The sequence below is a fragment of the Camellia sinensis genome, chromosome 7, assembly GCF_055761805.1.
Source record: "Camellia sinensis isolate YWXY chromosome 7, ASM5576180v1, whole genome shotgun sequence".
NCBI classification, from domain to species: Eukaryota; Viridiplantae; Streptophyta; class Magnoliopsida; order Ericales; family Theaceae; genus Camellia; species Camellia sinensis.
The window spans coordinates 160067898-160084101 of NC_138967.1; the positions used below are offsets into that span (position 1 = coordinate 160067898).

The window sequence follows — 16204 nt, forward strand, 5'->3', positions numbered from 1 at the left end:
CAAGAAGAGAAACATTGATCTTCAACTTGATTTGGAGAGAACTGAAAGAGAATTCAGCACTAGCAACAAATAAATTACACCCACATGTAACACAGAAAACAGGTAAACTACTAATTGGATTTCACATGTGTTTGATTTTAGGAAATAAAATCTATTTTGGGTTTTGTGTTTTTTTGGGCCAAAGTGGGTTTTGCTGATTGTGAGTCGTTTTATGTTATGTTTTCAAGTCTCGAAAGTGATTGTAACCATCTTTTCTTCACACATCCATTGTTTTCTCAACCCCGGTCTAAGCCCTGCGGCAGAACTTCACGGAAACGTTGCCACCGGGGGTTGGCCTGCGGCTGCAAGGCGTGGGGGCAGGTTAGCCGGCGGCTAGAGAGGGTGGGGGATGGGTGGTGGCCAGCCGACGAGAGGAGGCAGAACAGACAGAAGAGAGAGATTCTTGATTTTTTTTTTTTTCTCTCTCTCTCTCTCTCTCTCTCTCTCTCTCTCTCTCTCTCTCAAGTGCGTTTTTAACTTTAAAAATTAGACTCACTATTTTACCCAAGGGTGTGACAATCTCTCTCTTAAGTGTTTTTAAATTATTAATTAATTATTTTATTTATATAAAATTATATTGGGTTCGTTTGATGTATATTTTAAGATATAATTTTTTAGAAAAATTTTTAAAATTTTGTTTAGTTTAAATTTTTTGAAAAAAAATTTCAAAATCACTTTCTTTCTTTCTCATATCAATTAATTATTTTTTCTCTCTATTCTTTCATTCTCAATCACTTTTTCTCTCATACACATTTACTCAACTACAACAAAATATCAAATCATCTCAAACTCCAAAATAATTTTTAAAATATACAACCAAATAAACCAAAAAAATTTCTAAATTCTCTCTCTAATTTTTTTTTTTTTAAATTTGACTAAAATCACAAACCAAACAAACACACCCATTGTTTTGTAATAATGCATAGGATCTAAAACCATTAGAGTATCTCTAACGGTTCAGTAAAATTTTTATCAAATCTGAGTAAAAAAAAATTAATTTTCTCGATCTGATACGAGTAGCTCCAACGGTTTTGGATACTGTAGTGTGCATCAAAAGGAAAGGGGACGTCCGGTTGGTCGACCGACCGGTCGACTGACCGGTCGACCAATTAGGCATTCTCAAATTATTTTTTTTTTTGAACCAGTTCACAAGTCAATTTTTGCATGAGTCGGTTGACCGGTGGGCCAACCCCTAACGTTATAACACAGTGAAATGGTGAAATCTCGCGCTTGTCCTCAATTTGATGAAAGTTTTGTTCCGTTCTCAGTTTGATATCAATTTGGTGAAACCATTGGAGAGGGAAAATGTGAATTTTTTTTATCAAATTTGAATTTGATGCTTAAGCTGATGCACTGTTGGAGATGGCCTCATATAGGTCCATCTTTTAGTTTTAGTTTAAAAAAAAAAATTAAAAAGTCATTATGAATTGCAATATCATTCTCTCTTTTCCTGCATATCTTTTTATAAAAAATCAAAAAATTATTGAAATAACATATTCTTAAATAATGGGACTGACTTCTTTCCCGTCTTTCATCATACTAGAAAGGTATTGTCCGGTTCAGTGGATCTATTTTTGGATCCTGTTTTAATATTTTGAATTGTTCATATTTTTGGATTTATTAAATATATTATTCTTGAAAAAATCAAGTTGATCGAATAACGATAACTACAGATTTAAATCAAGTTTGTATAAAAAAAATAAACGGTGAGAAAATAAACAGCTTATACAAAATTTATCCAAATACAAGTTTTTTATTATTCAATTAATTTAATTTTTTATATAAATTATATATTTAATAAATTTTAAAATATAAAAGATTCCAATTATGAACCCGACCAAAAACCAGCCGAATGAGCTGGACTGAACTGTACAGTCCTTGGAAACAGTCCAGTCCCTTAGCCTCCGTTTGGAAAGTGGGTTGGCTTTTTGACTTTTTGACTTTTTTGACTATATGAGCCTGGGCTCAAAAGCTTAGTTTGGGAAGGGATTTTGGCTTTTTGGCTTTTTTGATTTTTTTGTGAGAGAAGAGTGTAATGATTATGGGGTTGGATGGGATGTTTTGTTTGTTGTGGCTCATGAGCCTATTCTGTCTTTTATGGCTCATTGAGCCAAAAAAGCCCAATGAGCCCTTGCCAAACCAACCCTAAATAATTGTGAATGAATTTGAGATATTTTAATATTTGTTTTAAAGAAATTAATATAAATTATAATAAGTTTTTTAAAAATATAAGAGCATCTCCAATCGTTTACTTCTTTTTTTCACCAAATCTGAGTAAAAAATAGGTTATTTTCTCAATTTGATAATTCTTCTTCCAACGGTAAGTATCAAAAAGCAGAATTGAGGGAAGTGGTCAACCGGTTGACCGGCCGGTCGACCAGTAAGGACAATTATTTTTATTTTATTTTTTATTTTTTTTTTTACCTATTTGAACCTTTTTTGACCGATTTGAACCTACCTATTTGAAAGGGAACCGGTCAACCGGTTGGTCAACCGGCCGATCAACCGGCAAGTTGACCGGTTGGCCTCCTCCGACGGTCACGCACAGTAATTTGGTGAAACTTGTATTCTGTTTCTTAGTATAATGATTTTTTTGTTCAATTCTCATTTTGATACCAATTTGGTGAAACCGTTGGAGCTTCAAAAAGTGTATTTTTCACTAAATTTCAAATTTGATGCCAGGTTTGCTGAACCGTTAGAAATGGTCTAACTCATTTGTATTTTGTCTTTCTAAATTTTAAAACTTAATAGTTAATTTCGTTAAAATATTATCTTATTATAATTAATTATTTTATTAGAATTCTATTAGAAATTTATAAAAAATTAGATCATGAGTAAATCACATAATACATTTATTAAAATTTTAAAACAATCATATATGTTATTGATTATTTTAGAATAATAATAATCTTATGTGATAATTTTATTTGTATTTTATCTCTCTTATTTTAGTGGTAAAATTCAAACACAATCACTTGATAAGAGTATTATCGTCTTAAAAATTTAATAAATGTGTCATGCACTTATATATGATCTAATTTTCTATAAATTCATAGCATAATCATTACAAAAATGGCTAACTGTAAGAAGATAAACTTTGAGACAGTTAGTTGTTGAGTTTTTGAAGTTAATTGTTGAGTTTTTGAAGTTTAAAGGGCAAAATAATTGGGAAATAGTTTAAGGGGATTTTACTATAATTTACCCAGGAAATTAGAAAAATTACAAAGATAAAAGTTGGGTAAATTATACTTCTCTCTTAAGATTTAGAAAAAAAAATATAACAAATCTTACAAATTTAACATAATTACATTAAAATCTTGTAAGATTTTAATTCATATAACAGTTGACTCTATTATCATTATAAATTCATTAGTCGTATGGATGAAAAAAATAATATTTGTCATCTTTTTTATATCAAAATATATATTTTATCTTATTTATTTTTACATTTTCATACTATCTACATTAATTTTAATCTTTTTAAAAAAATCAATTTAATTATATTAAAATTGTAAAATTTATAATATTTTTTTCAAATCTCAATAGATGTAAATGTAATTTACCCATAAAATTTCTTTGTTACTTTATTATTTAACAATTTATATATCTGTTTAAAACAAACAAGTAAACAAACATATAAAAATTTAAAGTTATAATATAAAAGAATACCAAAGTATCAGTTAATATCCTTCTTCTTCTTTCTTTCTTTTTTTTTTTCATTTATGGATAAGTACTTACTTGATTAAATCCACAATCCACAACAATTAACTCAAATTTTAAAATTTTAAATCTTTAGATAAAATTAACAAACAATTAAATTAGAAGCTGAAAAGTAAAATCTAAAAGAGGGAACCTAAAAACGTTCAATCTCATAATAATCTCTCTGGCTCAAAATATTAGTCTCTTTTCAAAAGTTAAGTATAAAAATAATATAAATTTTTTATTTTATCATTTTTTTAAAATTTATAAACAAAATAAAAATTATAATTATGATATTTGATATTTTAAAAAAAATATACTATTAAAGGATAATTTTAAAAAATTAATTTTTTTAAAATATAATAATTATATTATTAAAAAATATTAAAATTCTCAAAAGCGGTCATTATTTTGAGACGGAATAAATTGAGTTGGCCGACCATTATTTTGGAACGGAGTCAAAATTGAGTTGCCCGACGTAGCAGCACAGCACTAGGACCCTATTATTTTTAAACCAAAATCTGGGGACAACCGCTTGCTCTGCCGACTTGTCTTTGGTATTCACGTTCACTCATAAAAAACTTGTCTTTATCACGTGATGTCTGTTCTTTCTAGGACTCTTCTGGATTGTTGCTTCAGTTTTATTTTGAGAATAAATTATTTAAGTTAAAAATTTTAAAAATTATTATAAAAAAGTTACTTTTATATATATATATATATATATGTGATAAAAATTCAAAAATTATTGAAAAAATCGATTCTAAAAATGACCCTTTAGTTTATGCTGTTGTTGCTATGCTATTTGTCATTTTTTGCCTATAATGGTGCTCGACATTGTATGTGATTGGCTTTTGAGCATGTATCAAACTTGTTAATGGTCGTTGTTAAGCCTTTTATATTCGGATTGGGTTTCCCTTTAATCTAGAAAGTCCAGAAATGTGGTTTGAATTTGTAGAGTTCATTACGGATCTTATTTTGACAATTTAAATTATTTACATTGTAAAATTTTTTGTATATATTATTCATAAAAAAAATTAAATCGATCATGTTAGGTTTTTTTTTGTAATGTATAACCTTTTCAAAGGTGTATATGAGAGGATTCTTAAATTCTAAGAAATAGATAGTAGAAGAATTCTCTTTCTCACCATTTATTATTATTTTACACTATTTCTCACTCAATTTATAAACCAAACATGATAAAAGAGTTCTCTTTCTCATAATTTTTCATCACTTCTCAACAAATTACCCCATCTTATCCCTATCTTAATGGAGTGTTAGATAACAGATGATTACGGGTTGTTTGTCATACAACTAAAAAAATACATTATTTTTTTATTTATTTTGTTTTGTCTTTAGTGATTTTTTTTTAAAAATTATGTCAAAAAAAAATTTAGGCCTATCTTGTGTAGATGAATAAAAAGTTCTAAAAAAAATTGAAAAAATTCGAAATTTTTTTACTAAAGATTTTTTTTAAAAAAAGTTAAAAAATTATTTTTGACCCCTTTTTTTGTCCTTTCTACGGTTGTTTTCGTTTTTTTAAATATATTATTTTTTATTTGTTTTGTCTTTAGTGATTTTTTTTAAAAAAATTGTGTCAATTTTAAAAAAAAAAAAAAAATTTTGCAGGCCTATCTTGTGTAGATGAATAAAAAGAAGTTTTTTTTAAAAAAAAAAAAAAAAAAAAAGTTAAAAAAGTAACTATTTTTGACCCCTTTTTTGTCCTGTCTAAAGTTGTTTTCAAATTTTTATTTTATTTCTCTCATTCATTTAGGCCTCGTTTCGGAACATGCTAATTTAGTAACTTTTTGATTATTTAGCTAAAATATGAGCTAAAAAAATTAGTATGTTTGGATGACTTTTTGACTTTTTACGAAAGATATGCAAAAAGTAGAGAGAAAAGAGAATATTTGACTTTTTTGTATGAGTTGTTGGCTTTTTGACTTTTTTAATAATTTTTTGACTTTTTGACTGAATGTAAGGGTTTCCAAATGGGGCCTTAGTTGAATAGACGTCAAAAGTGAAAACTATTTAAATATTCTAAAAAAAATTAATAATAATAAAAATAAAAAATAAAAAATAAAAAAAAGGTTCACTAAGGCCAAGTTTGGGAACTTCAAAAAAAGTCAAAAAGTTAAAAAGTTACTCAAAAAGTTAAAAAGTTAACACTATTCACCAAAAGTCAACAATTACGGCTGCACAATTCCCAATTCAAATTTTTCCCTACAAATCAATTTTTACAATTTTTTATTACACATTTTTCAATAAAAAGTCAAAAAGTTAACCCAAACATTCATATTTTCAACCTCAATTTTTTAGTCCAAAAAGACAAAAAGTGCACTTTTTTAGTCTTCCCAAACTTGGCCTAAGAAAACCCAACCCCAAATTTAAGCATAAAGCAGCGGGAAGAAAAAATTGAAATTATAAGAATAGTGATTGGTCTTTAGGCCTCGTTTGAGAACATGCCTTTTTAGTAATTTTTTTATTTTTTAGTTAAAATATGATGTAAAAAACATTAGGCTAAGTTTGGCAAGTTGAAAAAAAGTTAAAAAATCAAAAAGTTACTCAAAAATTTAAAAAGTTATCACTATTTACCAAAAGTCAAAAATTACGGCTGCACAACTCCCAATTCTAATTTTCCCACACACCCTAATTTATACAATTTTTTAATACATATTTTTCTATAAAAAGTCAAAAAGTTAACCCAAATATTTATATTTTTTTCCTCAAATTTTTAGTCCAAAAAGATAAAAAGTACACTTATTTAAGAAACCCCAAACAACCCCTAAATTATCACATCACTTTTTTTATTTTTTATTTTTTGCATAGTATTTTTTCTAAGAAATTAATAACTAAATTAAAATAAGGGTGAATTATATTAATAGTCTCTATAGTTTGGGGTTCATGTTACTTTGGTCCATAACTTTTTAATTATAACACATTTGACCTTAAATTTAAAATCTTGTTCTAAATAAGGATAATTGAAAATACCATTGCTTAATTTTAAGAGCAAAATCGTCAATTTGATAAAATATAAACTAATTTAATAAAAATAAATGTCAAAAAATATTTTAAAATTTTTAAAAATTATTTGTACCCACTAAAGATAAAATTATGTAAAATTGATAAATATTTTAAACATTTATTTATTTATTTTGTCAAATTAATTTTTATTATGTGTTTGGATGATATCATGTAATGAGTGGTTGTTAGAATTTTAATGTGTAATCGATATATTTAATATATGAAATATTTTTAGTTTTGAATTTTTTGATTTAATGAAAGTAAAAACAGTCACCCATTACATCATCATTATCCAAACACATAATAAAAATTAATTTGGTAAAACAAATAAATAAATATATAAAAGATTTAATAATTTTACATAATTTTATCTTTAGTGAGTATAAATAATTTTTAAAAATTTTAAAAAAAAATTGACATTTATTTTTGTCAAATTAAATTATATTTTATCAGATTAACGATTTTGTCATTAAAATTAAATAATGATATCTTTAATTATTCTTATTTAAAATAAAATTTAAAATTTAAAATTAAATATATCACAATTAAAAATTTATAAATTAAAATAACATAAATTTTAAACTATAGAGACCGTTAGTATAATTCACTTTTAAAATAATCTTTCCCGAAACCATTCTGTCTTTTTCACGTTGCATTTTAAAACCGTACAACGTGGATGCAAGAACCTATAAACTTAAAAAAAAGTTGACAGAAAGAGCACAATCACACGCGACCATACAACGTGGATCCAAGAACCTATAAACTTAAAAAAAGAAGTTGACACAAAGAGCACATTCACACGCGACCATACAACGTGGATCCAAGAACCTACAAACTTAAAAAAAGAAGTTGACAGAAAGAGCACACTCACACGCAATTTCCACGGCGAAAATTACGAAGCCTCCGCAACACGCGCAATTCGGTAGACAAAATATATATACTTCTGAATTCTATTCTACAAGATGAACCCAAAAATATAAATAAAAAATAATGGATTTTTCTTTTATACTTATTTTGTCTTTTTAATTTTTTTTGTATTATTATTTTTTTGAACTTCCTAGATTTATCTACCTAAAACGGATTGAAAAAGTAAAGGTTGCATTTGGTTTGGTTTTTAGGGATTGTTTCAGTGTCCTAAATAAATGTATTTTTTATCTTTTTAGATTAAAAAGTTAAGAAAAAAAATATAGATATTTGGGTTAACTTTTTGACTTTTTACTGAAAAATGTGTATTAAAAAATTATATAAATTAGTGTGTAGGGAAAAATTAAGATTAAAAATTGTGCAGCTGTAATTTTTGACTTTTGATAAATAGTGATAATTTTTTAACTTTTTGAGTAACTTTTTGAATAACTTTTTAACTTTTTTTACACTTCCAAGCTTGGCCTTGTAATCAAATTTTGAGACATTATTTTCTGGAAATAGTTTTTAAAATTTTAAAAATTATTTAGCTTTATATTTTAAAAATATTTTTTTATAAATTTGGAGTTCTGTAGTTTAGGATGATTTGTAATATTTTGGTATATGGGTGAAATAAAAAATAATTGATTGATATGTGTGATGTGAGAGGAGAAAATAAGAGAGAAAAAATAATTGATTAATGTGTAAGATATGAAAAAAGGAAATATAAGAGAGAAAAATTGATTAATTTATGTGTAAGACCATCTCCAATAGTTACTCAAACCTTTCATCAAATTTGAATTTGATAAAAAATGAGTTCTTTTCTTACTTGAACGGTTGCATCAAATAGGTATTAAATTGAGAATTTCACTTTTTCTTTCTTCAAACTGAGGATAAATGTGTCTCTCATTAAATCACTGTTCATTGCTGTTGCCGGATGTCCCACCAGCTGTTTGTCCGGATGATTACCTCAAAATAAAAATTTGTAAAAAAATTGTACTAGCTGATCTACCGCCCGGTCGACTACCTCAAGACAAAAAAAAAAAAAAAAAATTTACACTGGCCGGACATTCGCCCGGTCAACTGGTGTTTTGATGAAGTTCCAAAATCTTCTGTTTGAGCACTTAATATCAAAAGAAACTTTTACTCAAATTTGATGAAAAAATTGATGCACTGTTGGAGATGCTCTAAGATATGAGAAAATGAGACTAGATAAAAAAAAGTGATTGAAAACAATTTTGAGAAAATTATAAACTAAATAAATTTTAGATTTTGTGCTCTCAAAAAATGATTTGAAAGTCTAAATCAAACAAATCAATTTTTTTTTTTTTTTATAGAATTTTTTAAAAATATTATGGACTATTTTGGGTAGATAGTTAAGAATTAACTTTTTAATTTTTTTTAAAAAATATTTTAAAATGTAAGAAATAATATGAATCAAAACAAGTTGAAAGTTAACACCTTCCTAAAATATCCCTAAAATAAATAAAAAAAAATTGAACAAAAAAATTCTTATTAAAGTTTCCAAACAGATGAGGATAACAGATAATTTCAAAAGACTCTCGGTGAGGCAAGAGTTGTCCCATATCACAACTCATTAAAGCTAGAATATGAGTGAACAATCTTTTTGACAAATGAATGGTTGAGGCCGTTTTTTATCAAATTTACAAATTGAACAACCATTTATAAAGTAAAAAAATTATCAAACAAGTTTTTATGACATTTTTAAAAATTTTTGTAAATATAAATTAAAAATTAAAAACGAAATGGTTACCACACATGCCTCAGATGGTAAAAATGTGGTAAAATTAACAAATAATTAAATAAGTTACCAACGTAAGAAATGACTTATTAAAATATTCTTACGTTATGTATGGTTTGATTTTTAGAATTTTTTTAAAAAAAATTAAAAATTAATTTGGTTAAGAAATAAAAAATTAAAAATAATTATCATTTAAGGGTAAAAAATAATTATCATTTTAACTTTTGGGTAGGTTATATACATACGTATGGCTGTTTCAATTTAATTCGTAAAAAATTATTTCTAACCACTCGAAAGATAAAAATTATATAAAAATTAAAATTATTTTTATTTTTTATTTCTTAACCAAAATAATTTTTAATTTTTAATTTTTTTCTTCAAAAATTCTAAAAATCAAACCATACATATCTTAAGAATCTTTTGATAAGTAATTTCTTATGTTGGTACCTTATTTAAATATTTGTAAATTTTACGACATTTTTACCACCTGAAGCCAGTTTGGTAACCATTTCGTTTTCAGTTTTCAATTTTCAATTTATATTTACAAAAATTTAAAAAAATGTCACAAAAGCTTGTTTGATAATTTTTTTGGTTTATAAATGATTGTCTCAGTTTGTAAATTTGAGGAAAAAACGTAAATTCAAAAAATGAGCTTTCGTTAGTGTTTAAACAGAAATTTAAAAATTTACTAACAAAATTTTTTTTCAATTAATTTTTTTTTTCAAATAGTTTTTTTTCCAATTAATTTTTTTTTCAATGAATTTTTTTTCCAACTAATACTAATCGAGGGGGCAATTGATAATGCTACTTTAAACCTTAGGGAGGAGATTGTAATTTCTGAAATGTGAGGGGTGTCAATGTAATTTACTCAATGAGGGCAAATTTGGTATTTAAAAAAATAAATTGCTAAAGGAGGAATATGTAATGAAACTTTAAACTTCAGGGAGAGATGTAATTTGCAAAAGGTGAGAAAGAGATTGTAATAAATCTAAACCTCAGGGGTGTCAATGTAATTTATCCATAAAATAAAGGTGTGGAAAGCAATAGGTGAGGCTTGTAGCCCCAAGAGCACGTTCATTTGTTGGATAAAAAGCGAAGTAGGTAGATTAACGCTGGAAATAAGTTATTTTAATAATTTTTTAAATTTTTTAATTAAGATATGAGATAAAAAAATTAATATATTTGGAATGATTTTTTTTAATTTTTTATAAAATGATGTGCAAAAAATAAAGAGAAAATAAAATTTTTGACTTTTTGATATAAGTTGTTGACTTTTTAACTTTTTTTTAATGATTTTTTAATTTTTAGACTAAAATATTGAGTTATCAAACGAGATTAAAATGTAAGAAAAAAAATAGTATTGGGTTTTCTTTAAATTCATATTTCAAATTGAGAAAATTTGAAGTGGCGTGGAGATCATGAATCTCGTTTCGATAGTGCAAATTATTCATTTTGTAAGGTTCTTAATACATATTATTCATAAAAAAAAATGAATTTAATATGTTTATTGTAATTTTTATATTTTATTTCATTTATTTTTAAAAAAAATAACCACAAATATATATTTGAAATATATTATACAATTTTTTTTAAAAAAAAATTATAATTATCAAATCGATCTAATTTATTTTATAAATAATAATACATTCGGGACGTTGAAATATGAACCATTTAACTTATCAAAATAATATTCATAATGGGTTTTACAAATCCATCCATGAGAGGAACTTAAGCCAAAAAGATAATAAACTTAATTTTACCTAATCTCGTTTACTATTCTCATATGAAATTAATTTTACCTAATCTCTTTTTATTTTAGGATTAAATTCGAGCCGTTGATATTTTTTTTTTTGGTTACATTGGAAATAAAACAAGGGACTAAACCCTTTCTTTAGAATGTCCTAACATATCATCAACAAGTAAACTTCTGATCTTGGTTGGGGGTTCTTTCACCACCAACATATCCTTCGGTTGAGTTGCTCCAAGTTTGGCAAGAGCATCAGCACACAGATTACCTTCTTTCCAAACATGTTGGACAGTTCAATTGCATCCTTTGAGTAAAATTTTGGTATCCTCCACTAGATGCTTGTAAGGGCATTTATCTCCTATCTCTTCCTCCAGCAGGTGCAAAACTTGAGCTACATCCGTCTCTATGATCACATCATTTAATCCTTGCTGCAGGACAACTATTAATCCCTTATAGACTGCCCATAGTTCTGCTTCCAGACTGGTTCCTGGTTGGAGTCTGCCATAGTAGTCAAAAACCCATGCTCCTCTTTCATCCCTGATCAGGCCTCCAAAGCCTCCATCTTCTCCTGATTTCCTACTGCCATCAATGTTGAGCTTTAGTTGCCCTGTAGGTGGTAGTTTCCAAGAGATAAGTTGATCAGCTGATAAGCTGGTCTAGGAATTGGTACAGAATTGAGGAAAGCTAGATGGATCTCCCTAGAGAAATCTAAAATGTATTTGGCACTCTCTTGGTAACCAGTGAGTTTTCCTTCAAACACAAATAAATTCCTGTTTTTCCAGATTTTCCACAAGGCTACAATAAAAACTAGATACCAAGAGAGATTTGCATTAAAATGATTTTTATTTTTAGCATTACTCATGATCCATTTCATCCAACTTTTCCTTCACATATCAAGGTACCAATGTCTGTGAAAAAGAGCAAGCCAAACTTCTTTGGCCTTTTAACAGTCTCTAAATAGATGTTGGCTGCCCTCAGTCATATTGCAATTGAGGCAGTAAACATCTTGATTTAAGCCTTTGTGCAGTCTCACTTGATTAGTAAGCAATTTGCCATGCCTCACGGTCCACAAGAAACCTTTAAGTTTCTGTGGTAATCTGAGTTTTCACAACTAGTTCCAATCCTCATCATTATCATTCATGTGCAAAATAAACTCATAGGCAAATGAGACAGTAAAAGCCCTATCTGGAGCCCCTTTTCACATAGAGATATCCTTGTGTATATTACTTGAAGGAACAGATTTCAGGATTGTATTAGCCAAGTGGGGTGGGAATTTGTTAATCACAATAGCCTCATCCCAATTACCATCGTCCGCTAGCAGCTCTCTCACATTATCATAAGCTGTGACATTTCTCTGATAGGGAGGATTAGTACTTGAGACAGTCATCTCAAAGGAACATTCTCCACAACACCAATCTTTCTAGACATTGACAATGTTCCCATCACCCACTTCCCATTTCACAGCTCTTCTCAAAAAATTTATGGTGGTCAAAATGCCTCTCCAAACATGAGATGCATTTCTCCATTTTTTCTAGTCATGGAAAGAAGTTTTAGATAAGTATTTCTTTTGAAATAGATCACACCATAGTCCTTCTTTCTTGCTGATGAGATTCCATCCTAGTTTAGAGAGCAAAACAAGGTTTCTATCCCTTGCTTTTTTGATCCCTAAACCTCCTTTCTTTTTCATATTGCACACCACATCCCAATTAACAAGATGTATTTTGTTTTTCTCCATGGTATCACCCCAGAGAAAGTTCCTGTTCAGTTTGTCAATGTCATTACAAACAGATTTAGGAAGGAGCATAGTTTGCATAGTGTAACTAGGAATAGCAGAAGTCACAAATTTGATGATAGTAGCTCTACCAGCCATGGATAGGGTAATAGCTTTCCATCCAGACAATCTTTTTTGCATTTTACTCACAATGTCATTGAACAACCCTCTATTCATTCTACCATGTAACAGGGGCACACCCAAGTATTTCCCTAAATCCTGAGTAAGAGGAATCCCACATAGAGTACTCAGTTCTCTAGCTTTCCTTCCATCAACATTATGAGAGATAAAGAGCTTAGACTTATGTGAGTTAATTTTCAGACTAGAGATACAGCAGAACTCATTCATAACCTCTTTGATTGTCTCACAGGTGGTTATATTAGCCTGCCCGAATAGCATAAGATCATCAGCAAAGAGGAGATGAGTCAGGACTGGCCCTCATCTAGTAATTTCCACACCTTTCCAGCTTTTCTTCTTTTCTTTAAAACTAATCCTATTTTACAGTCTTTCAAGACAAAGAACAAACAGATAGGGAGAGAGAGGGTCTCCTTGCCTCAAACCTCTAAGAGGTTTAAACTCCTTCAGAGGTTCTTCTTCCCAAAGGATAACAGTGCTAACCGAAGTAACACAACACATAATGAGCTCAATAAGGTTATTGTCCAAGTTAAATTCCTCCAGGGTTTGTTTAAGAAAGTCCCAAGAAATATTATCATAAGCTTTTTCCAAGTCAATTTTTAAAATGATACCACCCTTCTTACCTTTCTTAAGATTCAAAGTATGTAAAATTTCTCGAGACATAATAATGTTATCACAGGTATTTCTACCTGGGATGAAACTGCTTTGATTAGGTCTCACAATCTTATTCAGAAAAGGTCTGATCCTACTAACAAGAAGTTTAGATATGATTTTGTAAGAAACATTGCATAAGCTAATAGGTCTGAACTGTTTAATATTCTCAGGATTGTCAATCTTAGGAATCAAAGCCACTAAGGTTTTGGTGACATCACTAGGGATGTGATTAGTTTGAAAACAGTTTTTAACAGACAGACTTACCAATAACAGACCAAAAATTATGATAGAAAACAGCCTGGAACCCATCACATCCAGGGGCTTTAAAAGCACCAATGTGCTTCATAGTCCTCTACACCTCATCATCAGTGATAGCTTTAGTACGTTTAGTATTATCCTCAAGAGTTAGCTTGCAAGCCACCAGATTGTTCCAGTGCTCCAAAGAGCAGTTGGGGGTCTGGTTAAAGAGATTCGTAAAGTAATTAAGAATCAAGTCTTTAAGTTGATCAGGTTGGTCCACCCAATCTCTATTGTCATTCTTAAGCATATCAATCTTTCTTCTCTTACGTTTGGCCAGAGTAGTAAGGGGAAAAAACCTAGTGTTTCTCTCACCTTGAGTAATCCATTTGGCTCTAGATTTTTGGAACCATAGTAGCTCCTCTGGATAAAGAATTTTGTTATATTGATCCACAAGATCAATTTCAAGATTGTGGAGATTATAAGAGTAATTATGAGCTTGGGATTGTTGAATCCCTTCAATTCTCCCCAACAACCATCTCTTCCTTCTGAAAATGTTACCAAAGACCTTTTTATTCCAAATACTAGCATCATGGGCTAGAGTTTCAAGTTTTTTACTCAGAGAGGGGGCTAGTTTATCCCAGCTATTAGTCACCACAGAATTAAAGTCCTTATAAGTAATCTAGGCTGCCAAAAATTTAAATGGTTTACAAGAAGGATTGAAAGGAGACTTATCTTGAGTGAATACCATCATGGGAGAGTGGTCTGAGTACGTACGAGGAAGGATCCAAACAGATCCATCAGGAAAAGTGGTTCTCCATTCAGTATTACACATTGCTCTATCCAGTCTAACCATTGTGTTGGCCCAGCCTTTTCTGTTGTTACTCCAAGTCAGTCGTGGACCAATACATTCCAAGTCCATGAGATTGCAGTTGTTAAGTCTTTCATTAAATTTCCTACTTCTTCTCTGATCTTGGCTTATACTCTGACTGTTGGATTGGTATAGGCCTCTTTTTTCACTAGCAGAGGTGAAATCATTAAAATCACCAGCTACTAGCCAAGGCTCCTTCATAGATTGAGCAATGGCCTCAAGGTGATCCCAAAGCTCATCTCTCTTCCTGGCATTGGGGCTTGCATAGACAGCTGAAAGTAACCAGTCTTGATAGTCTTGTCTAGAAATAGTAGTTGTGATTTGTTGTGAACTACCCTCAACAACTCGCACATTTACCAGAATGGGATTCCAGAGCATCCAGATACCGTCACTCCGGCCAACTGGGTCAATATGAGCTGAAGCAGTAAACCCCATACAGTTGAAGAACATCTCCATAGCTGTAAGCTCTACTTTGGTTTCTATGAGCACAATAATTTCGGGTTTATGGATTTGGACTAACTCTCTCAAAGTTTGTTTGAATTTCTTGTTACCTGCCCCTTTACAATTCCAAACAAGCAGATCCATGGAAGGTATATAATGAGAGGGTAACAGGTTTTGATCATATAGCTTCAGATAGCCCCTGATGGCTTGGAGGTTTTCGTCCATCGACTTGAGTGGAGTCATTGAGAGGTAGTGACACTCTTGGCTTGCATTTACTTGTCTCCATGGGTGGATTCTTAACTTTGCTCCTTCGTTCCTCCATTCGGAGGTGATGAGGTAAAGCACTTCTTTGCCTGGTGTTAAGTACACCAGCACTCTGTCTTGGATCATATTGTGCGTCGCTGTGGGGTAGTTCTCTTTTTCCTCTTCCATGTTTGTCTGGGGGTTCTCTTACCCTGGGTTCAGTGGTGTTCACTATAACTTGGTTAAGATGGGATGGAGGTAATGGGCCTATGAGCTGATTAGAAGCTTGGTTGCCCTCTACTACTTGCAGGGGGATTGGTGCTTGCTCTGAAAAGTTCTGAGGGAATGATGTCTCACCTATCCCCAGCTCTGGCTCTTGATTTGTAATCTCCATGTCAGTATCCTTTTTCTTTCTAAGTCTAATCTCTTCTAGCTTTTTAGCTTTAGTCATAGCAGAGTGGTTGGACTCATTCTTCCTCTCATATGGTCGTGATCTGTATTTGAATCCCCCTTCCATTTGGGCTTTCCCTCTTCGGCCCGTGTCATTCCCCACTTGGGCTTTGTTGCCTTTGGGATATTCTCCCTCTTCTTGTAATGCTTCAAACCTATTTCTTTGTTGACTGTTATCTCTTCTTGAGTTTAGGCCTTTGACAGACTTGGGGACTGTCATCCACGGCCCAAATT

The 16204-nt window shown here is 29.9% G+C and overlaps 1 protein-coding gene across 1 annotated transcript; it reads right to left on the reverse strand.

The window, feature by feature from the left end:
• Positions 1-14080: 14080 nt before the first annotated feature.
• On the reverse strand, positions 14081-15292 carry LOC145796245 (uncharacterized). The gene is made up of 2 exons (XM_082881299.1): positions 14739-15292; positions 14081-14609 (listed from the first exon to the last, which is right to left on the reverse strand). Exons 1-2 carry the CDS (start codon positions 15290-15292, stop codon positions 14081-14083), a joined length of 1083 nt encoding a protein of 360 aa, XP_082737425.1.
• Between the last annotated feature and the right edge of the window lie 912 nt (positions 15293-16204).

Excerpts from the sequence above, each read along its gene's own strand:
- LOC145796245 (XM_082881299.1), bottom strand. The coding sequence starts at position 15,292 with ATGGAGATGTTCTTCAACTGTATGGGGTTTACTGCTTCAGCTCATATT. Across the intron at positions 14,610-14,738 it reads GTTTGGATCCTTCCTCGTAC|CTGGGATAAACTAGCCCCCT; the intron begins GTACTCAGACCA and ends GGTGACTAATAG.